Here is a 24,645-nt window from a genome sequence, read left to right on the forward strand (position 1 = left end):
GCAGCATCCTTATCCTAGCCCTGTGCTCCCTCATCTCTGTTATGCCTAGAGGAGGCTTCTCCATGCTTCTTCATGATTTGATAAGGAAATGAGGCTTGGGGAAAATTTCGTGAAAGTTGGGATAAAGGGCTCACAGTATCTGATGTCTTCGGGAACTGAAACATGATCGACTGGTTCTGAAACCAGGCCTTTAACGTTATCTACCTGTAATTCGGAGGGTGCAGAAAAAAAACAATGAATCCCCAGGTTAAGATGTAGTAAATGGTACCAAACATCCGTGACTCAACTCCTCCCATCCCTGCTAATTAATCAATAAATAACAGCTCTGAATGCATGTTTCTTCTAGATTAGCACGAGAGGGTCCCAGTTAAATATCATTCACTGACAGAAACTGTTGTTTTTATTTTTTATTTTAAAACCTTTTAAGGAAGTTTGCTTGTAGAGGCAAGTTATTTTCCTAGGCAATAAACCCAGCTTCTAAATGAACACTGACTTACAGAACCCTGGCCCTCCGGTACTGTTGGGAGGGGACCTTCTAAACAAAAAGCTTCAACAGAAATTAACAGCAACTACCGTGATATATAGCCACATCTCCCATAACTAGTGGCGTTTCCCCTGGAAAGGGATGTGGAAAGGAAGGTTGAAAATGTTCTTAATCTGAAAAGAATTCTGTCCCCACCTCTCTCTACTGTCTCTCCCGCTTCCGTGTCCTCTTCCTCTGTGTTCGAGTGCATTCTGACCACTAAGCTTGGGTGGAAAGTTGAAAGACAGCAAACCTGCTACACCCAGCCAGGGCTCCCGATAGGTGGGCGAGCAAAGTTCTAGGGCTGAGCGTTCCTTTCTCAGCTCCTGGCCATGAAGGCGCTCCCGGATACCTGCCCTGCTTGGCGCGGCACTGAAGATTCGCCGCGGCGGAACAGTTGAATCTCCATCTGGCTACCAACCCACCCAAGCTTTCTTCTCCTCCATCACCACCTTCCTGCCTCCCCCTCCTCCCCCTCCTTTCCGTCTTCCCTCTCCACCCCCGCCCCCAATCTCCTCCTCTTTTTCTCACTACAAGCGGTTGCTGATGCTGAAGCCGAGCGTCACTTCGGCTCCCACGGCAGACATGGCGACATTGACAGTGGTCCAGCCGCTTACTCTGGACAGAGGTAAGGGAGCGGCTGGTCCGTCAGGCCACACAGTCCGCACGGTTTCGCCTTCCATTCTGCCCAGTCCCACAGGGAAGGCAGGATGCGCTCGGGCAGGGGCAGCTGGGGGAGGAGGATCAGCCCAGGAGGGTTTCGCGCCCAGAACAGGACACTTTCTTCCCCTCTCTCCTCGCCTGGTCCCTGCCGCCCCTTCTTGCTGCGCTCGCCGGGGCGTGGGTGCTTGCCAGAGCTCGATGCTTCAGCTGCCAGTCTCAGTCCCTCTCCGGGTCGCCTCCGGGCCCCGGCTTTGTTGGAGAGGATGAGCAGGGACCGCTGAGCGCTAGTGACTGGAGGTTGGAGATGGGCACAGAAAGCCCTTCCAGCTAACGCTGCTAAGGGACCAGTGGGGAAGCCAACTGCCAACTGCCGGCGCGGGGACCCGGAGGGAGGAAGTTTGTCCCTGCGCTGGAAACGAGGGGTCTGTGCAGCTGCGGTGACAGGGAGATCGCCCCAAGGCGGCAGGGCGCTTGGATGGGTAGCTGGGTGCAAAGCCTCCGGGCTGCCGAGCCAGGGCCCTGCCCTCGGGCGAAAGAGCAGAGCAGAGCCGGGGCAACCTTCGCCGGCTCGGGGACATCGCATCCCAGAGCCCAGCCGGCTTGGCTCCGGCTTGCGGTCCGGAGCTGCGGCTCGGGTCGCGGTACTCCCTCACCCTGCAGTTTCAGGGCGATAGCAACTCCTGTTTCCTGCTCCAGCAAACCTTGTTCTTCACCAGCCAAGTGCACCTCAGTGCCTGGGCTGCGGAAGGCGCGGAGACAAAGCGCAGGCTGGGTAACTGTTTAACTTCTAGCCTGTGACCTGTGCGTCCTACTCTTTGGCTGAATGGGAAACAGCGTTTGCTCAAACCTTCCCAAACCTGGTTACCGGTTTCTCCTCTAGGATCCGGCCCTGCCTAGCGCACCGGAGTAGTACCTGGCTGTAAATGGGAGTTTCCTTTCTGCCTCACCGGGTCCAGTTACTAGGGCGCCAGAGTCCCAGCTCTGCAGAGAGAGGGCACCTCTAGCTCTGGGTCCGCAGCGGCGGGGCTTAGGACCCGGTGCAGCCATTTGAAAATGCTGTGCTCAGAAAAAAATGATTTAGTCCTTGTCCCTCTAAAATTTCTCTTTCTGGAGGATTAAACTAGAGGGCCCAGCAAGGCAAAAAGAGCATCCTACTGCGAGCACAGTGGCAAAGCTGGTAAACTGTGTTTCAGGTTCTTAATTTGGAGAGATCTCTGGTGACTTTAACTCAATCTGTTGGTGCCAGAACGGATATTATGCGGTGCCCATAGCAACCTTACTTAGGGTAAGAGTTGAACAATAATTGATTTTTATGTTGGGAAATGTTCGTTTACAAGCTTGTAAATTAATAACAGCAAAGAGCTCAGAAGTCCGCCGTATAATCTATGATTTTAGTCCCAATATCATCTGCACTAAGCAGGATAAATCCATTGCTGGTAAGAGCCAAGCAGATGGCAGGCTATTAAAAACGATGGGTTTCCCAAGTATTTCTGTTTTAATGTGATGAGCTCTTCTATTGTCCCATTACTGAATTACAGTCATTAAACATCCCAAGTTTAACTATATTAAACTTCCCAAGTTCTATGTTAGAAGCAAACACTCCAAGAAGACCACGTACCCAAGAAAATTTACATTCCAGCACTACTATTAGTAGTATAACTAGTCCACTTTGGGGAAGTTTATCTTAGCCCTTGGGCACCCCAGTAGTTGTCCAGAGAAGACCAAGATTTAAAGTGTGTTCACTTTTATACTCAGATGGTACCTGTCCTTCTGTGATTAGATCTGTAGAGTAAGTAACTCAGGAAGCAAAGCTTGGTTACTTATGTGAACATCTGAATTATTGAATCACTGGCTTTAACTGCTTGGGGTGTAAGAAGACCGTGAAGTTATCTTCCCTTTACTTGACTGTGATAGTAACTTAATATGATTAGCTAAGTAATTTTATTAGGTTGATGAAATACGGGATTCTAAACTTTGTCCTGGTGTGTTGGGCATTGGGGATTTGGGTAAGCTAATTGTGAAGCTGTGCAGTGTTAGTCTGTAATTCAGTTACCCCAACTTAGGTCTCACCATTTGGCCACCTACTGGAGATTTTGGGTCACTCCAAGTTCCCAGAGTGCCATTTGATACATTGGCTGGGGTGGTGGCGGCCCGCGTTATATATACAAAGGCTTTTGGCTCCATCAAGGCCCTTATAACCCTTGTTTAGTTTGTCTCCCCAAAATGGTAAAGCTCCTTGAAGTCATTTCTTAATCCATCTTTGAATTCCTCATCGTCCATGACTTGTGATGGAATAGAAAGTTAATGTAGATTAGTGATAGTGAAATAAAGCCTGGAGTAAGTCAAGAACTGTTAATTAGACAGGTTGCATATGAGAGTGGAGTACAATCCATGGAGTTCTGGCACTGCAGAGCCATCAAGGATACTAGAAAAGAGCACATGAGGCAGTGGTAACGACCCATTCCCAGATTCACTTGGTGGATTTCTACCAGCCACAGCTGCTTCCCAATGCTGGGCCTTTTGTTTCTCAAGACTGGGTTTCTCTATGTAGTCCTGGCGGTCCTGGAACTTGCCTTGTAGACCAGGCTGGCCTCGAACTCAGAGATCTGCCTGCTTTTGCCTCCTAAATGCTGGCATTAAAGGCATGTGCCACCAGGCAATAAGTAGGATTGTAACTACTGGGCAAGAGGGAAGAAGGAAATGGGACTATGTCAGGCACTATCAGTGCATCTTACCAAATCAGAAGAGCTATGGTTAAGATGCATGGTTCTTTTCTAGTAATTTCATTTACAGAGGAGAAACATTCATAGGTATTTTCAAAGCTAAGCTACCTCTAAGTGGGAGATTTGATTCTCGGTGGGTGTCCTTTGGAATCAAGGAAGTAGAGTCCATTGGGACAGTATTACACCTGAAGTGGGGTCAATATGACCAGCACAGTAATAATAGGAGTAGGAAAAAATTCCATATATGTGCCATAGAGTAAATCAAATGGAACTCCAGAAGCTTGGAGTGACCCAAGGTCTCTAGTAGGCAGGCAAACGATGAGACCTACGTTGGAATACCTGAGTGTCAGACTGCTAAAACTGCACAGCTCACAGTGATCAGACCCAAATCCCTAACGCCCAAGTCTTTTAAGGAAATAAGTCAAAGCTACAGGGTTGAAATTAAGACTCATTTGCCTCCAATTCAAATGAGATTGATCACTGAAAATAAGACTCTTAGAAGAAGCTACACCCATCTCGGTTTTCTGTTCTGGAAACAAGACTTTAAGATTCAGGATGGCCCAAAGGAATAAAGAGGGTAACCTGGGGCTTTCACTTCTCTGTGCATAGCCCCAAACCGTTTTCTAACTGCCATTGTGACGTTGGACCTGCCAGCATTGCAGACCTCAGGGTAGCTATGGACAGAGTAGACTCCCGTTTACTGTTTCTTGATTTTCATTTACTTACTGAGACCCCAATATAAGTCACACTTTATTTTGGGACCAGTGCATATTGAGAAGCTAAACAAATGACAATTCTAATTTCCGTCACAAGAAAGAGCCACTAGGAAAAGTTTGTTGTCGTCATTGTTGTTTATTTGTTTGTTTCGGCATACAAGCAAGTCATCCATCCATTCATTCAATACACATTTATAACCTGTTGCCTACTAAATGCTATGCCGCCAATTTTCAACCTGTGGGTTGTGACCCAAACAACCCTTTCACAGGGGTTGCATATCAGATTACTTGCATTATGAGTCATAACAGCAGCGAAATGACAGTGGTGGTTATGAAGTAACAATAAAAATAGTTGTATGATTGGAGGGGGTCACCAAAGCATGAGGAATTGTACTGAAGGGCCACAGCATTAGGAAAATTGAGAACCGCTGGGCTACAGAAACACAAGGAGAAAGGCTTCCTATTTCTATGAATCTGAAGCATCTAATAGGGAAGACAAATGGTAACCGACTGATTGACGAAGAACTATTAAGTGTCAGACTCATTCCAAACACTGCTCTAAGCACTGCGTTAGAGCCAGTGAGCAAATAGAGCGGCATGGGTAAAATCTAGTGGCGTTCACCTGCTTATGGGAGAGATACAGTGCACGAGAATGAGGCCGCTGGAACGAAACTCAAAGATCGACTGTCGTAGATATATTAGCCAATGAAAGACCCCTTGTGGTTGTGACATTTGAGAGGAGCACCAAATAAAGGGAGGAAACAAATTATTGATATTTTGGGGGTAAATAGGCTCAGGATGAAGAATTGCCAGCCTCCCAGCATATCACAGTAGCCACTGTTGAAAAGCAAGCGAAAGGGGAGCCTTGGAAGAGGGATATCTGAAGATGGTGGCCAGGGGCCAGATAATGTGACTCATAACAATGATGTTAGACTATAGGACACTGTACAAGGCTCGGAAGCAAATGATCAGAGAAGAGACTAGGCGGGCAAGAGCTGCTTGGTTAATGGAGCTCAAGGAAGGCTCACTGAGAAAGGAAAATCGACAGTTGGTCTTCATCTATTAATACAATCCTGAGGAAACGCAATCATAGGGCAGCAAGTGTGTATAACTGCAGCTCCACGCTTAGCTTACTTGGCTATCATCTGCTTAACACACTGATAGGCAAACAGTGAAAAAGTTTAAGACAACCAAAGAACTGATTATACCTTAAGGATATAGCTTAGATTAAAAATCTGCTTGTATGGACCAAGGAAATGTACAGATCTGCCTTAGAGCAGGTTTATTGCCAGGCTAATATATCATCTATGATCCTTTTCAAAGGCACACTACGCACTGTAATTTTCATAGAGCTGCACATTTGTCTCCATCTTGAACCCAGGTGGTCTGACTGTGGGATGGATAGTTATCAGGATGGACAGCAGTGGCTAGAATGTACCCTTGAGCCAAACAAAGGAAGATTCGGATGAGAGGAGAGTGAAATTTATCTTCCCCAAGCTTTAAAATGTTCTCACACCCTCTTCCAATTTCCTGAAACTGGTTTGCCCAGATTCTAATCTCCAAAACTAGGGGTGACCTTCAGCTAAGCTCGGGGTAACAGAGTGCAGCTTCTCATACTTAATCCCGTCATCCTTAGAGGAAACAGAAATGCTTCGTTGTATTAAACACTGAGTCCTTCTGGGGACTTCCTGAGGGTACCGTCGATTCAACTCCTCTTCAAGTACAGTTTCAAGGTCAGACAGGAAAATATGAAAAAAAAAAACTTTAGATTTCTTTAGATTTTCACCCTTGCTTATTAACTTTCCCCCATTAAATTGAAACCAAATTGCTTTAAAAAACAAAACAAAACAAAAAACTATGACCTATGATGTTAGAATACAAAAACCTATTGTGGAAAAGAATGAATAACTTTTGTCTATGGAGCCAGAGAGATAGCTCTGCAGTTACAGTAAGTACTGAAGCCAGGAACCAAATTTGGTCCCCTGTACCCATTTTTGTTGCCTCATTATACCTGTTGAACAGCTCCGAACGACCCAGCGCCTCTGGCTTTAGCCAGCACTTGCTCGTGTGAACATAACCCCACACACACACAAAAAAAACAAAACAAAACAAAACATACATATGGGCATAATTAAAAATAAAACAAATATTTTAAATACATTTCTAGGATCTGATTGAAATTACACAATTTAAAATTCTTTGGTGTTTGGTGACACGATCAACAGCTGACCGTCTATCTCAGTACATACACAGGGTAAAGTCTTGTAGCCGCCATTGTCTACCTTTTCTGTGACTCAACTTCAATTTGGATACGTTGCAAAGACACAAATGGAAATCGTTATTTCTTGGCTTCTCTCAGTCATAATTTAAATTATTGATTAAACTAGTCTTAAGTGTGTTTCCTCATTTTAACGGATCAAACTTTTGTCCTTTAAAGTTTCCACTGGGGAACCAAGAACTCTTTTATATTATGGATCTCAATATTATGGTGGGGAGGGGTCGGGAGGACAAACTTGGATGTCAGTGAGAATCCTCCAGTCTTCATAGCAGTTGTGATACATGAACACATTCTCTTTCCTTATCCTTTTCCAAGGCACACTTAGCCTGTTACTTTATATATCTTCCAATTCAAGCTCTGGGCAGCCTATAGCTTTTCTAATCAAACTGCATTCACTAGTGTATATGAAATCTGTATTTATCTGAAAACTGTTTTGCTCACAGTCCAAAGAGGTCCACTCCTTCTCCCGAACCTCAGTTTTCAGTTTTTGGTTCTATTCGGAAGGATCTTCATGGCAAAGAAATCAGGACTATAATTTTAACTACTGTTTCAAAGGTACATGCTTGATTCTCTCAACAGAAAGACAAAAAGACCAGGGGGTGGAAATGTTACATCTTATCCTAAGGCTTCACCAACAACTGCAGCCTGATACACTTTAGCTCATAAATATTAGGTGTTTGCTCACTTTAAGGAATTATTTTCTGGAGTCACCAACAAACATTTTACAAACTATTTTTGTTGAATGTCTACTTTGGCGAGGTCCCACCATTCATGATATTGATGTTTTTGTTTTGATGGTACATTTTTAAGGTTCACTGTAAGATCCTAGCTATGTAGTTGGGCCTAAAAAATATTTATTGGGTAATACAAACAGAAAATAATTCACAGGCAATGGCTACCTTAACTTGTTACTTTGTTAATGTGTGTGTCTGTCTCTCTCTATCTGTGTCTACGTGTATCCCACCACGTGACCAGAAATAATGAGAGTCACTGCTGTTGAGAGTCATAGTTCTCTTCCTGCATGGATCCTACTGTTTCAATTGGTGACTTAACCAAATATTTAGTCCTATAATCAGACCATGAAGTTTTAATAATTTTTATTTTTTAAAGACTAATTTGTGTGTGTGAGTGTGCACCTGCACGTGTGTGTGTGTGTGTGTGTGTGTGTGTGTGGAGTGGAGTGGAGTGGGACATCCTTTAGTGTTGTACCTTGCAAGAGTGCCAGATCCTCTGGAACTTGAGTTAGAGAGTTGTAACCAGGGTGCTAGGAATTGAACTCAGGATCTCTGGAGGAGCAGCCTTAACCACTGAGCATCTCTCCAGCTTCATGAAGACTTTCATAGTGTCCTGAGGGGCTGCAGAATCACATGCCCTGGCCCAGTACACATAAATAAGCTACTTAGCGTTTTCGTTTTTCATAATCACCAATTAATGGACGATAGAACATGATAAACAGGTCAGGGTAGATGCATTCTGAAAGCACTCTCTTCAAAAGTCATAATGATCCCGCCAATTTGTTACCCCAAATCAATGGTAGCAAGAAGTTTTTGAGATTGAGTTTTGCTAAGTAATGTGCTCTCTGTACTTGAAGACTTGCCTAGTGGAAGCAAATATACCCAAAACCACTTAAAAGCAACTTGGGACTGAATTTTCTTTTGAAGTTGTGCTCAGACATCTGTCTGCGTTGCACAGAAAGCACAGAGCTCCTGGTTTAAACTAATCAGCACGTCTAGAAACACTGGCGCTATTTCAGGTCCACCTGGTTTTGCTCTTTTTGTTTACTTGCTCAGTGTTGTCATAGTAACATTAATCCTCCATAAGGTCTTCTAGCAAAGAATTGCCATTACCAAAAAAGGGTAGATTAATGGAAGTCACAGAATGTTCATTAGATTTTAAACCTCCAGGTTAAAAGCGGGGAGAAGTGAGCATCACTCGATAGCTGAGTCTGTCGAATGGCAATGTAATACTGGACGGTGTGGCCGTGGGACTACTGAAAGTGACGCTCGAGGAGAATTAGACAACAGTAGATTGAACAGGGAGCCTGGTTTTGAGAAAATGTATATGTTTTAAGGAATGACAGACTGAACTATTTGATGCTGTCTCCTAGCAGAACATAAATGATCTCATGAAAATAATAAAACATTGATCATTAGAAAAGAAAGTGGGAGTTCTGTAGCAGGTACATGGGTCGGGGAGAATGGGTAGGTTGAATTTCATAAGCACAGCACAGCTGTGTTCCACACTCAGGATGCTATTAGCTGTGGAAGAGGTCTTGTTGAAAACAGGGAGCAATGTGAAGTGGGCTTCTACTTGTTGAATGCTGTTCTGTGAACGAAGGCTTCTCAGTCCTCTGCATCGTTACTCAGATTCGGTCTGAGTGCCATGAATTATAGTTTAACAAAATTTATTGGTGACATACAGCTTGGGAAAATAAGAAATAGTCGTGCCAACAATATCAGGATTCTAAGATTGTACCTAACTAAAACGGCAGGTTACAATGAAACAGATAAAATTCAATGGAGAAGAACATGTAGCTCTCGTTCATTACCTGGAATCAAGTTAGCATGTGATTAGATTCATATTGATGGCACTGGTATATGACTGGGACAATCTTATTTAAGGGTGGTTGATTTGGAAAACATTGATCTTTTTATTTAATAAAGCCAAAACAAGCTGTGATTAAATCATCAAAATATTAAAAATCAATTTCTTTAAAATTAAAGGTAAAACACATACCAACACTGTAATAAAACACTTAGACTCCATCATCTACAGGGAATTGTTTTACAAATACTAAAAATTTTCAAAATTATGTATCATTCTATGTTGGTGATTCCTGAGATAAGTGATGTTTTAAAGCACAATGAAAACTATCCCAGCTCAGCAACAGGCCTAAAACTTTGCATGTAGACAATATAGTATCTAGAATTCTCAAGGCCTGATTAAAAGCCACCCCCACCCCATCATTGTGTTAACTAGAGGAAACATGAGGTAAATATCTAGATCCTCACGTGGGAGGAAGTTATCACCCAGCTTTGAACCACAGACTTCCTAGAAAGTAGAGTGCTTCAATGTTAGAAACTATTTTACTCCAGTGCTTTACATGTGTGATAAAAATCTAAGCTTAATGTGTGATGTCAACACACACAGCTTTTAGTGACCTTAGACGAGTTTTTCTTCTGTAATCAGGATACAGATTAGCTATCAGATGCAATGTTGAATCCTGTATGTAAATGCTCAGGATGAAACAGTATATTTGAGCTCTAGAACAATATGAGGGGGGAACCAATGTTATAAGATAAAAAAATATAAGCATACACACACACACACACACACACACACACACACACACACACACACATATATATATATATATATATATATATATATATATATATATGAACACTGTGTTGTTGGCCTGTTTTCAGTGTTTGATTGTCAATGGAAAGCTATTAGAAGGCATAATTGAATTTTCCAGAGATAATCATTAATGCCACAAATCAGTGCTCATATATGCAAATCGTACTTAAAATAATAATCTCACATTTAAACAAGTTTTAAAAAGTCAATGAAAGATAAAATACAATTACAACACACAATAAAAAAGGCAGGAATAAAAGATGATACATTTTGACTGCCCACTGTGTGACGTATTTGAGAATAGGGATTTGAGAAGATAAAAAGACAGGCAAGGTCTCTGTCAATGATGTGCACGCTCTGCAGTTAGGGTAGAAAGACAAAAGACTTAAATAGGTGAGAAAACAGTGGGACTTCCTAGACCAATGCATACAGAGAACAGGACATAGGGAAACGGGAGCGAAAGCCACTTACACGTGAGTTCGGGAAGGCTATATGAGGACGTGACATCTGAGCAGAAGCAAGCACTGTTCAAAGAGGAATAAGGGAGTGCAAAGATTATCATTTTGATGAGAAAACCCAAGGAGAAGTCGGGCACAGTAAAAAGGAGAATAGATCAGAAAGGATGTAGAACGGTCGGTAGCAATACCTGCTTTAAGGATGCAAGGAGTGACAGATAGCCAATGCCCTGGAGACTGTAAATGGGCAGTGCAATACTATTTTCCTCCCATGCCTGTTGTTTTCTCCATCCTTTCAAGAGTACTACTGGCTTAGGAAGCAACACGATGCTTAAAACCATGCTAGTCAGAGATGTCCTGCCTAAGTTTAATGGAGAGCTTTTCTGCTTTCTACAACATCCATAGAAGTGTCTTAACTGTTTTGAGTTTCAGTTTTCTAATCCGTAAAGTGCAAATTGTAAAGCTAATATAAGACCAGCGATGTAGATTTGTTGATTTTCATATCCTAATACATATAAAATACTCAGACTAGGTCTGACACTTAGTAACCACTCAACAGCCGTCATCATTTCTTCCCTGAGCCCCTGCATGTAATATGGTCCCAATGCACAGAGTTAGGATAGAGGATGCTTCCTTTATCATGTTACACGAAGAGGCTGGAACCACACTTAGGTTAGGGATTCGAAAGTTGCAGGAAGTTGTTGGAAATGCTTAGGAATCCAAAGTGTTTTCTGAATACTTGCTCCCTAAGTTGTTCATTTCTTGACAGGTCCTCAGTGATTTTGATAAGTCTATAAAGCTATTTATAAACGGTGGTTGAAATTACTGCTTTACATAGCTATCACTCTGAACATACATGATTTTAATTTTTTGTGTGTATGGGGAATGTGTGTGCACATGTAGTTGAGTACACATATGCCATGGTGCAGGTATGGAGAACAGAAGACAAGCTTGGGTGTCAATCTTTGCCTTCTTCCTCCTGCCTAGCTGGAGACAGTCTCCTATTCTGGCTGCTGTTTTCACTCATCCACATTCTAGGCTACTTGGCCCACACATTTCTGAGGAGTCTTTTCTCTGCCTTCCATTTCAGCATAGGAGTACTATACACAAAAGTTTCTAATATTTCCCATCATAGTAATTCAAATATAAGTTCCCTAATATTTGCTGAATGAATTATTGCTTTGGCCTGCATAGTTTCGAGGTTGTACAAACAAGAAAATGAGGAGATGCGGTAGATTCTTATTAAAGAGAAATATTCTCATCTTTGTGTCCTTCAAACTTAGAATTGGTCTCTTCTAAGATTATTGAGCATTGTGTTTGTGCACATTGTACAGGGAAAAGATGATAAACAAACCTACTTTATTTTTCAAGACAGACTTAATTATTCAATAATTGCCTTGAGTGTGTGCTCAGTGGTGTTTTTCTACATAGAAGTTAACCATACACGGATATAAAAAAAATAACAAAGAAATGTACTAGGTAGTTGAGAAGTAAAGCAAAAGAGTGATTCTCGCTTCCCTTATTTTAGAACTGTTTCGCTTAAAAGCATAGTATGCTACTCAGAAGCAAAAGTGGTAGGTCAATGAAGGAGGGATAGATTCAGATGACTGGATCCCTCTGTGTCTCCCTTTCCAGTAGTAGCCACATTCCTTCACCTCACTATGTTTACCGTCTATGGATGTTGTTTAGGTTTTGTTAACGTGGCACAAGCCAGAGTTGCCTGGAAACAGGATATCTTAGTTGAGGAATTGTCTTCTAGATTGGACTGTGGACTGTCTTGGGGGCATTTTCTTAATGGACAATTGGTGTGGGAAGGTCCAGACCACTTACAGACAGTGATCCTAGGTACATGATCAGAATTGTATCATTAGAAATAAAAGTGAGCAATCCATGAAGAGCAAGTCAGTAGCAGTGTTCCCCCATGGTCTCTGCTTCAGTTCCTGCCTCCAGGTTCCTTCCTTTAATGAATGAACTGTAAGCTGTATGTTGAGGTTTGGTCACTTGCTATGAAGTGTAATGTCAAGTGAGAGCCCCCAAGGCCTGGTTACCCCAGAGAACCCGAGAGAGTCCAAGTTGGCAGGTAGACCTAAGTGACAGACACTATGAGACCTTGGCCCCAAGTTATTTCTGATTGGTGAATAAAAATGCCTACATCCTATAGCTGGCCAGAATTGAGGAAAGCAGGGCTTGGTATTCCCGGGAGACCATGAGGAGGGAAAGAATGGGGAGAGAGGATAAAGATGCCATGAGTTAGGAGTCAAGAAAGCATTGCCCTAAGGGCTGGCCAATTAGAGCAGCCCAGATGAAACCTAGATTACTGATAGGAAATGGGTTTTAACAGCATAGAGGGTAGATCTCTGCCTTCCAGACCATGCTTTCTTAACTCCTAACCCATGGTGTCTTTTTCCTCTCTTCCCCTTCTTCTCTTCCTCCTCTTGGTATTCTCTGTCTCAAGAACTCACCCAGGTCGGCCTACCTCAATTCTTCCCAACTATAGAGTGTAGGCATTTTTATTCACCAATCAGATATAACCTAGGGGCAGGGTCACATAGCTTCTCTTGGGGCTACCTGCAGACTGGCTGGTCTCTGGAACAATCTGGCCTTGCCCACAAACCCTCCACACTTAGCATTACAATACATAGCAACACACCAAACCTCAACAGCTATAACATGAAATAAACCCTTACCTCCCCAAGTTGCTTTTGAGTCCTGGAAAGAACACTGGAGCACTCTGTATCCTTGGTCTGTTTTTGTTGAGATCCCCCCCTTTTTTCCCCTCTGTAAAACTGACAAAAATGAATTTCCATCTCATTAAGTTGCAGGAAAGGTCAGCCGAGAAGACATACACAACAGGTGTACACATAGATGAGCTCAAACCTCCTCCTGACAGGAAGTGCTCATTATCGAGGGCTAATCCCCACCTCTGCCTTTTAGGGTCATGCTTACCTTCCCAGTGCAATAAAAGAAAAGCAGAGTCTTCAGACTTAGATAGGTATGCATTTGGCCTACAGCTGTCGCATGCTGTGCACTGGGGCTTGGAACGGTGCTTAAGTTCTGCATCTTTTATGTTCTTTTATCTAAAGCAATGACACCTACTTCACATGGTCTTACATTTCTTTGGTTCTTTTCTCCTTCACTTAGTCATTCAGGACAAAGCAGAAGGAAGCCTCCAATCTGCCAGTTTCCAAGGCAAAAGAGTTCAGTCTAGCAGTCCAGGGAGAAGAGGCACTTGGCAGATAACATTTAAGGACAGGCTTTGAGTCATAATAGCCATAGCTGGTGCACACAATCACTGATGGCATGCCAGGTATTGTTCTTAGCTCTTTACACAGTTACTGAAATATTTCAGTGCAATTGTTATCTTGAAGAGTTGGAAATTGCAGCCCAAAAAGAATTTTAGCACCGGTGGATTGATTCTTAACCCCTGGGTTTAACGGCTGTGCTACATTGTCAAGAGCAAGTTCAGAGGTCCGTAACGTGCACTGAGGAACATGAACTTGTAAGGAAAAATAGAAGCAGCAGTGCTTGCAAAAGCTTCAAAGGGAAGACAGGTCAGAGAATCACAGGCGAGCATAGAGCAACCAAGAGAAAAAGAGAACAGAGATTTTTATCTGTGCTTATGAAAATATATTTATTACACCACTAGAGGAGATTGATTTAAATTGTGTATTTTAAAATTGTAACGCACCGACTTGAAAATGGCCGGCGGTGGTTGATACATGGCTGCGCTCAGTGTTTACTGTTTGTTCTTCGGGTGAAAAAGGATCTTCCAAGAGAATGATAGGGATATAGCAGCAATGTCATGTGTCTGTTTTCCAGGCTGTGGCAGTGAAACAAGAGATAGTGACTGTGGCCTTTTACACGACCTCTCAGTCATCTTTATTGCACAGACAGAACTTCATGCTTTGAAATTTTGACAGGTTCTCAAAAGGGTAATAGGGCCTGAGGTTCCCTTTTGTCTGCAGACGTTGCCTCCCAACGGGTAAAGCAAAGAGGATTGAGGGACATAGCATGGCCTGAATTGTATGCTTAAGAAGAAAGTTAGAGCATCTATTTTTCCCATCTTCAAGAGGAGTTCTGGATGTCCTCAGGTACATTAATGCGCTCAGCTTACCCGTCCATACCTAAATACAAGCTCTGAGTGAGGTCCAGTACAAACTTCATTGGCCTAAGTACTACATTAGTACAAGCATAAGATATGGAAGAGGTGTTCTAAGTAAAGTTTAAAGGAAGCTGAAACGCCATTTCTTTTGTTTCATTTCTTTTGGTTACTTGCTCTTTCTTGGGGCATCTAAGAAGAGGGACAGAGAGCTAGGAGGAGTCTTTCATCTTGTTACAGACGTAATGGGGGCCCCGCCCTCCTGACATAAACCAAAGAAGCCCCACCCACCACAAGTGCTTTTCCTGGGAGAGTAGAACATTTTTCTATAGTCCCAACTTCCCCTGACCCTCACTGCGTACTCTAGGCTGGTTTCAAACTAGTAACAGTTGGTTCCCCAGTACCAAGATCACCTGTTGTATGAGCCGTCCCGCCCAGGTTTTCTTTAAGTTAAACGTTTTTATTAACCATTTTATACACCACTTGTCCATTGGCATGGTTTTCTTCTGCACTACGGCCTATCATTTTCTGGCAAATGGAATCCGACTAAGTGAATAGTGGAGCGACAAGGCTGAATATACAACACTGAAGGAATGGTGCGTCAACTCAGGAGTTCAGAGGGACGCTGTGATTTTCTCCAGCTTCCATGGATTTTAGTGAGTTGACCTTAACAGACATGCTATGGATAAATGTTGCAGTCTGTGACCACTCAGACATCAATTTCTTCTATTGCCAGACACCCCGCTCTTGCCACATAGGCATATTAAAGATCGCCACCACTGACCGGGGCAGGTGTGCATGAATGCGTGCATGCGTGCGTGCGTGTTTGCGTGAGACGATGACAGACTCTTAGGCACTGTATGGTTTTTGTTCCTTAAAACTCACCTGCTAATGTTCTACTCTCCCAGGTGAAAGCACTTACGGTGGGTGGGGCTTGAAAAAGATTGTTTGGTTTACATTATGCCAAGAGTGTGGGGCTCCTGCTACTAGAAAACTGTAACAAGATGAAAAACTCCTCCACCCCATCTTCTTCCTTCCTTCCTTCCTTTTCTCTTTTTTCTTCTTCACCTTCTCTTTATCTCTCCCTCTCCTTATGCTCCCCCACCCTCATCTCCTCCATATGGACTCAACCAAGTGAAAACAGACACAGATCGCTGCTGTGTAAATTGAGAGAGAGCCCTCCATGGGTCAAACCTGTCAAAGAAAGAACCAAGGCTCTACGGAGAACATTTCTCTGCTCTTTAAAGGACTGGCCGTGCTGGTGGATTTATGAGAGTCCGCTTTGATTCATTCTAGTGGCTACCACACAATGCCATAAACTAGTTTAGTTTATAAACTTTATATACAACCAGCACTCACTTCTCATGGGAAATCTGGAGGCTTTCTGAAGTTCAAGGTCCCAGTAGAGTATTCAGCTCCTACAGATGGCGTTTTCTTTTTATGTCCTTACTCAGTGGAGCGCTAAAGCTCTCCGGAGCCTCTATTTTTATAACACTCGTTCTATATATGAGGGCTCTGGTTCTCATGACTTTGCATCCCAAGTCTTACATCTCCTAATACCGTTACACTCACGACTCGTTACAAAGTATGACGTTTGGAGGTATAGAAGCAGTTCGAATCCTGGCATGACTGGAGCTAAGATAATGGTCTCCTGTTTCTGTGACAATCACCTCAATAATAGTCTTTCCTATGTAGCCAATTTAGGTATGACTAGACAATTTTACATGTGTACACATCAAAATATAAACCTCGCTTTCTGGGTTTAGAAATACCCACCGTGCACACTCCAATGGATTGGGAAAGTTGCTTCTCTGGAGCCACTTTCTGCAATTTTCAGAGCCTTAAAAGAGAATACGCTGAAAAAGTCTTCTTAGAGATTTTTCTGGGGACTGGGGATACAGCTCAGTTAACGGAGCATTTGCCTGGTGGGTGCTGGGCCCTGCATTCAAGCCTCCCAGTTCTGTCGAGATAGGAGAAGAGGAAAGAAAGGTTTTACATCAATGTGTTTTGAGATGAATTCTTTTATTTTTTTATTTTGTAAGTGGTCAAATTCTTCAGATGTAAAGGAGTTCTGCCAGAGGGGTTTTCTTATACGAATTGGCATTTTATTGATCTAATACAGTCTCCTTGGGGTTTACTTTTTACCCTTTGTATTGCTATCTCTGGGGTCCTAGAGTTTATAGTGTAAATTTATCTAAATTTTTCATAAGACGATATTATTTGTATATATTGTACTTTCAATCACTTCTTCCCACAAACAACAGCTCTATAAACAACACTATAAATGCTGTCTACATTTTTAATGATCACAAAACTCAAGAGACTATCTCATGACAAAGGAACATGGATTAAGTTTCCATTTCATTGTCTACGCATAAAGCCTTATTGGAACGCCCTGCTGTGCTTCCCCATTCACATTTGTCTATGGCTGATTTCACCCCAGAGCTGCCCTGTTGACGAGTTGATACAGAGATGATGAGACTCTGTAAACCGAAACTGTTCCCTGTGTGGTGGGCATCCTGTTCACACTAGCCCTGTCTTTTTTTTTTTTTTTTTTTTTTTTTTTTTTTTTTTTTTTTTTTTTTTTTTTTTTTTTTTTTTTTTTTTTTTTTTTTTTTTTTTTTTTTTTTTTTTTTTTTTTTTTTTTTTTTTTTTTTGGAGCTGGGGACCCGAACCCAGGGCCTTGTGCTTGCTAGGCAAGCGCTCTACAACTGAGCTAAATTCCCAACCCCTAGCCCTGTCTTTTAAGGCTATAAGAGAACAGAGAAAACATACTTTATATTTACTTTCAATTTAGACATTTGTGGAGCTTTATCCAAAACCTTAGTAATTCCACAGGCACCTGTCACAGAAGGTCCCTGTCTTCCAGCCCTCTACCTATGAGCAGGAGCAGACTGCTGTTCTTGTTGCTTTACCCTTACTAGCCTTGGTCTAGGCAAGGCTCTGTATGCTGATTCTCACCCTTGGAACTTCCATAACTCTGCTTCTGCGGCTGCTCAGATAGAATTCACCTTTGAAGTTCAGAGGGTCTCGTGTTGGGTAGTTTTCTGCCCCTCCCTCCTGGTAGGAGACCTCTCAGCATTGGCATCCAGGAAGTAGGGCAGTGTTCTGTTTCCTTCCTCCCATCTCACCCCCGGGGGACCAACAGTATATCTCTCTCCTCCTGGTTGCCAGCATGCTCATCGCTCAACAGTAGATAGCCTTCCATGGGTGCACCTCTCTCTCTCTGGGGGAAGTTCATGGTAAAGAGTCTTTGAGGCCTTGCACTTTCACAAGTGAGATGCTCACCCATGAATCTCTTTCAGGTTTTATTTTGAAGATGCTGAGTTTTTCTTGACTAATTTGTATGGCCCAGGGGTCTCATTCTCCCATATTGTGCCATGGTCTCACACTCGGTTCCCATGTCTGCAAAAAGGGGAAAGGCGGTGTTGTTGTAGTCTATAGTATTCCCATTTTGGAAATTTAACCCATCCTCTATAAGCCATGACTTGTCCACAAGTTATAGCCTTAAAACATGTGCTCCTAGTCGAGAAGACAGACAGATAGCATTTTTGATCTCTGGTGTTTGTTTCTACATCTGAGCCACTATTTGGATATGCAGACTATGTCATTTCTGATATTTTATCATTCCTTAGCTAGGCGAGAAAAGAGAGGTTACTCTTAAGGTCCACCAGGCTACCCTGGTTTCTGACACATATCTCCTGCAACTGGCCTTCATCAAAAATATCCTCACAGCTAAAATAGCTCTACACACGAGGTGGAAAGAGAACACTAACGGGAATCAGTGCATGGGAAAACAACATACGGACAAGCCTGTGGCACAGACAGAAGCAACAGAAGTTCAATCGAAGACTGCTGAAAAATGCAAAGTCAGAGACATAAATATACGTTTGACTAAAAATACATACTGTCAAAAATAGAAGGTGTAAAGCAAGTACATAAATTTGAAGTTATTAATAACAGACAAGATTGAAAAAGGGCATGAGTACACATGTATGTCGACATGTGCTCTCATTATGCCAACACGCATATATTCCACACACACAGAGCAAAAGAATGCTAAGGGACATTTTAGATATGAAATTAAATTTTCTGTTGAACTTTGAGAAACTTAAACAGTCTATGCATGACCCTGCTACTCAGCTCCCTCCCCTAGCTAGCAAAGCCTTCTTTACCAGAGCCAAGCACTCTTAAGTAAGGCTGTACTTTAGCCTAATTTTTGAAATGACTTGACGTTAAACAGAAGCTACTGAGACTTGAGTTTCGAAACAGAGTGAGTTGTGGTCAGCTTCCATTTTTTTTTTTTTTTTGAGACTGAGATCTGTTCATGACATCAGAACCTTCCGTGTCCTCCCAGAATCTACCATTCTGTTTATTTATTGGATATTTTATGTATTAGCATTTCCCCCTCTCCCATCCCCTCTGCTTCCTCCCCTTGCTTCTTTGAAGATGCTCCCACCCCCCCACCCACTCACATGACATTCTTAGGCAAATGGGTGGAACTAGAAAACATCATCCTGAGTGAGGTAACCCAGTCACAAAAGAACACACATGGTATGCACTCACTGAGAAGTGGATATTATCCCAAAAGCTCAGAATACCCAAGAATCTACCATTCTTAATGTAGCCATCCTGTGGCCTTTTCCTACAGCCAGATTGGTAACTCTTTCCAGGGCATCCTGTGTCATCCATTGTTAACACCAGCATTTTTAGTTCTTTTCACTTACAAACATATTCTTCTCTTTATGAATTTGCTGTTGTCCTGTTTAGAACACTTTTTCTTCAGGAAATGCCTCATTCTGATGTTCATTCTGTCTATCCTGAAATGTCATCTCTCCATCTCTCACATTTAAAGCTATCTCTTCCCCATCATCCTTACTGCCATAACCGATTTGATTTGTTTCTTAAAATATGTATTAATTGATTGCATTATTTCCTCTCCTCATTTTGTGAACAGTACAGCTATCAAAAGCAGCTCAAGAAAATAAAAAATTTATTTCGGCTCCATCTTTGTGGTGAATTTATATTAATTAGTAGGAGTGTGAGACACCTGGTGACGGTGTGTCTGCAACAAGCAGGTAAAGAGCAATAAATGCTTCATGTCAGCTCATTTTATCCTTTTCACTCTGTCCAGGGCCCTAGCCCAGCGAATGATACTAGATACTACCTACAATTAGAATGTCTCTTCCCATGTCATGTAACATATTCAAGATAAAACCACAGCAATGCCCAGGGCTCACCTAATCTAGACGAACCTTTACAGGTATTCCCACAGCTTGTTTTCTAGTTGACTCTAGATCTTGTTAAGTTGACTTTCATTAATGCCTTCAGTTTATTCCTATGGAGTCTTTGTTCTCTATTACTTTTATCACAAATGACTAGACAACCATCTGGCACACTGAGGATGTTACTAAATATTTATTGAATTAATAAACAAGATCAGGGTATTGTAGTTCTTGTTTAACGGAAGGGTCCCTTTCCATCCCCCCTTCCTTTTTATTTGTAGAAAATTCCCACCTTTCTCCTTAGCATTTAGGTCTCAGACTTATCAAAGAATCAGAGCTTTCTGTCCCATGGTTCCACTGCCCCTGTATGTACCCTCTAATACACTCTGCAAATCCATTCAATCACCATTCAAGAAATAATGAGATTCCACCATACTGAACTGCTTGTTCTGGAATATAGCGTTGTAGTAGTAAACACATTAAGGGCAGTCTTGACTTTTGACCCTGCCTCCTAGTGGGGTGTAGTGAGAGATTGACAGCAATGAGTAACATATGGTCATACCATACTGAACTTCTCTTTATGACTGGCCTGAGAGAGTGATAAGAGATGAAGTAAATGAGAGAGTGTTAAGGAGTTGCCATCAAGGCCAAGGCTTACTATTTGAAACATTTTACATTCTTCTCTCAGATACTGAACCATGAAAGGGTTTTTGTGGAAGAATTATACAATGCAACTGATGTTTGTATAAGCTCACTCTTTTGTGTGGGACATTAAGGTCAAGCATAGGCAGAGACAAAAGTTGTGAGAACTGTGCAGTGTTAAAGATGGTGGTAATGGGACCAAGGCAGTAGTAGGAAAAACCACTGCCATTGGTTAGATTCAGATTTGATTCAGAAGTCCAAGCTAGCACGCTTTAAAGGAAGAGAGGATGTAGAATGTACAAAACGAAATAGTCCCTGGTGCCTTGGGTGTCTGGCCTGGGAATCTAAAAGAACAAGACCAAAATTTACATACTGGAAATAACATAGGTGGGGAGTGGCTATAGCATTGAGCAGCGTACGTTTTGGAAATGCTGAGACATCTATAAAATATCCAATGAAGAGTTTATCTTAGCAGATCTACACGGCATCCTGGAACCCAGAGAGACTGTCCAGAGTGAAGACGTAAATGTCGAGTTATCAACATGTAGATGACATTTAAAACCATCTGCAGAATGAGAAGATATAAAATCTGAGAGTTTATTTCTGAGCAGTTCGAAGATGTTTAAGTTGAGATGGCTGGCCGGTGGGAAAACTGAAAGAAATGAAACACATGTGTGTTTTAAAGAGGTTGGGAAAATCATGTGTGAACAGTGCTAATGGGTGGGGAATGACGTTCAACCATGAACTGACCATTGTTCTAGCAGTGTAGAGGTCATTGAGGGGTCTGACATTTCATTATGCAGTTGAAACAGTCTATAGGGACTTCACTGGTGTGAGGTAACAAGACATACACACACACACACACACACACACACACACATTCACACATATGAAAAGAATAAATAAATTATTAGAATATGACCTTTACAAACATCAGAAAACAAAGACAGCAGCTAGATGAAAAATAATGCCCAACCAGCTTGATATTCCTATGAATAGTACTGATAAGAACTATATTGTGTGGCAACAGCTATGTCTGCCTTCTTGACTATTTTGTAATTAGCATGACACATGCCCCAAAGTGGAGACTCAATTACATAAACATGGAGAAACAAATACCACTTCAGTTAAAATTATTATGACATAGAATGACTAGCTCTGAGATAGTTTCCTTCATATTTTCATATATGTATATAAATATGAATATATAATATAATATATATTCATATATATTCATATATATTCATTAACTGACCATAATTAGTCAGCAGTTTTCCATCTGATCCAGTTACATAAGTTCTACATGCTGCCATTATTTTAGGAAAACATGCAATATTTCAAGAAAAGTAGCTTGGCATCAGCTATAAAATTTTAAAAAATCACATATGAGGAAAAGGACTATGTTTCTCTCCAGCAGAGTAGTATTTGATTCAAATCTTCATAGCATCTGGACCTGTCCATTAAAACGGCTTGCCCAGAGTTCATAGCTCTGTGTAAAACATTTCTCCACTACTGAGTGATGATGTACGTTTACCTGATGAAGCACATCTGTACAGTAGGAGCCTGGGACGTTGTAGTATAATGCTAAGCATCACAACTGGGGAGAAATAGACATGACTGAAATAAGGACAGACATGGTGAAACATGGATAGATGGTAGACGTCTGTGATTAACTTTCTCTGAGGGAGATTAGGTGCTGCCATGTATTGAGCAGGGAGCGAAATAATCAGAGATACATATTTACTAGCTAATTTGACCATTACTTATAGAGTAAATTGTATGTAGAGAATCGATATTTTACAAAATAACTCTGGGAGATTTTGTTGAAGTAAGATCATTGAACAAAATATCTGTAATAAAATTAATTACAAAACAATTGTTTTTCCTAAGTCAATAGACATGTCTTTACCTGATGATATACTTTTTAGATTTCCAGATTGCATTAAATATGCAGACAGTGCAACACTTTGTATAATGAGCTGGATTATATATTTTTTTGAATTATCAGTGATTTAGTCCATATTCCTCTGGTATCTGGATGACCTGGCTGGACTTTGAGAATCAGTCAGAAAGATAAGCTGTTAATGGGATGTGAGACTGACTTGTTAATGGTGAAAATCGGGACAGTAACATGTCAAAAGAAACCAAGTTAGTCCGTGAAGTTGAGGGGATTAGCTTGATACTTAATGAGCTTCTTAACGCTGGGCATCAATTGTCGGGCTTTTTGCAGAGCAAAATCATTCAAGGCTGAAATAAAAGGTTAGAAGCATACATAGCATATAGTATGTGGTGATGGAGAAAAATACCAATATAAAGCTTACCTTAGGGATCTTGGGAATTAATAGCTCTTCATTCTTTAAATACTTAAATGTAAGTACTTTGGGTCTCCTGGTTTCATTTTCAGTATTCAGATCAATATATAAAAATATATATTATATATGTGTAAAATGCCAAGTAGAGAATGTTTTTCTGTTTATGAAATCATTATGCCATGGAATACCTCTCCCTAAACTTGTGGCATACATGGGTACGTGCATAGTCAGTGTATAGGACCAAGCAGAACTTCGCCCTGTTTTAGCTTTCTCTTCCATCCTGTGCTAATTACATGGCAATCCTCTGTGTAAACACCTGAATTACAATTCTAACTCCTCATCTCTCCTCTCCTCTATATTCTCAGGGTTCACTCGGCCCCAACTCAAAGCAGCATGCGTTTCTCAAAGCAGTACTTGTCAGCAACTGCAGGTGCGCACAAGTGAAGGGTTTATAGAGTGGCCGAAAGGCTGGTGTGCAATCGTCAGAAATTAAATACTTTTAAAATCGGGGGTGGGGTGGGGATACTGAGATTAAATAAAAAACATCGCACAATGTCCTTTGCTGTCTTTAAATCCACTGCATAATTATGCCTACCTGCGTCTACCTTCACAAAACACATGTAGCAAAACATGCAGACGCATTTTCAAGGTCAGAGAATGGAGTTTGGAAGAGAAATACGGAGCCAGACGGTAAGCTCATAGGAAAATGAAGTCAGCCAGCTTTCCCCAGATGGTCACCTTTATACTGTGTTTTGTAGCTTGTGAATTAGGCACCTGTGTTTTCTTCAATGCACTCCCTGCCAGGTGAATCCTTGCATTTCTCATTATAATTGCAAATAAAAACAATAAATCCTGGTGCTTCTTTTTCTCCAAGATATTCTTTTTTTTTTTTCTTTCCCTCCGAAACACTCATGTGTTCTGTTGTTTTTGCTTGGGATGAGATTAATATTTTAGAGGTCCTTAAATGGCTGTTTCCATTTTGCAGTTTATTAGCTGATTATATCAAAGCAGACTTGGTGACTGAATCTACATCAATTGTGTCCTCTTGCCCCCTTTAAGGACTGGCTTGAGTAACCTCAGACTTCTGCAATTTTAAGCATGGTATTTATTTTACTTAAAACAGACATTTTTTTTAAGGTTCTATTTATAATGATAAGAATAGGTTTGTGGGCTTCAAATCTAACAGGTTCAAACAGTCTCTCTTAATGCAGTCATCCAAACATTGCATTGGATATTTCTCCCCTCCCCCACCTCCATATATAAGAACAAACCGCCTTTTATATAAACAATGTGGTAGGCAGTGTGCATTTCTTAGTCTGTGCTCTCAAGCTCTTCTGGCATTTGAGTTGGCATTCCACTATTGAAATGTCAGATAAAGACAGGAAGCCACCCCTCCCATCAGGGTTTAATAAACCAGCAAAATGACTTCCTCTTTCTTTTGCATTCTGTGAATTAATAAGTACTGACACATGACGCATGTAGGAAAGAAGAGATTCCTAAGGGAAACACATGCTGCTCTTCCTTCTCTGGTAGAGTTACCCTTAATAAACGTAGCAGGGTGATCAATGCTCTCATGAGTGCAATGTGTACCCAAGTGTGGATATTCAGTTTGTGTTCTACTAAAGATAAGATAAAAATAGTAAATTAGG

The 24,645-nt window shown here is 41.6% G+C and overlaps 1 protein-coding gene across 1 annotated transcript in view; it reads left to right on the plus strand.

Moving 5' to 3' along the window:
* Positions 1–629: 629 nt before the first annotated feature.
* The window catches only part of Lin7a (lin-7 homolog A, crumbs cell polarity complex component), a 157,307-nt gene continuing 133,291 nt past the window's right edge, over positions 630–24,645 (plus strand). Inside the window, exon 1 of the mRNA XM_032912126.1 lies at positions 630–1,151. Within this exon, the coding sequence (XP_032768017.1) occupies positions 1,070–1,151 (82 nt within the window). The 5' untranslated portion in view covers positions 630–1,069. The remainder of the gene's footprint in view (positions 1,152–24,645) is intronic.

The sequence above is a fragment of the Rattus rattus genome, chromosome 1 (assembly GCF_011064425.1).
Source record: "Rattus rattus isolate New Zealand chromosome 1, Rrattus_CSIRO_v1, whole genome shotgun sequence".
In the NCBI taxonomy this organism is placed as follows: Eukaryota; Metazoa; Chordata; class Mammalia; order Rodentia; family Muridae; genus Rattus; species Rattus rattus.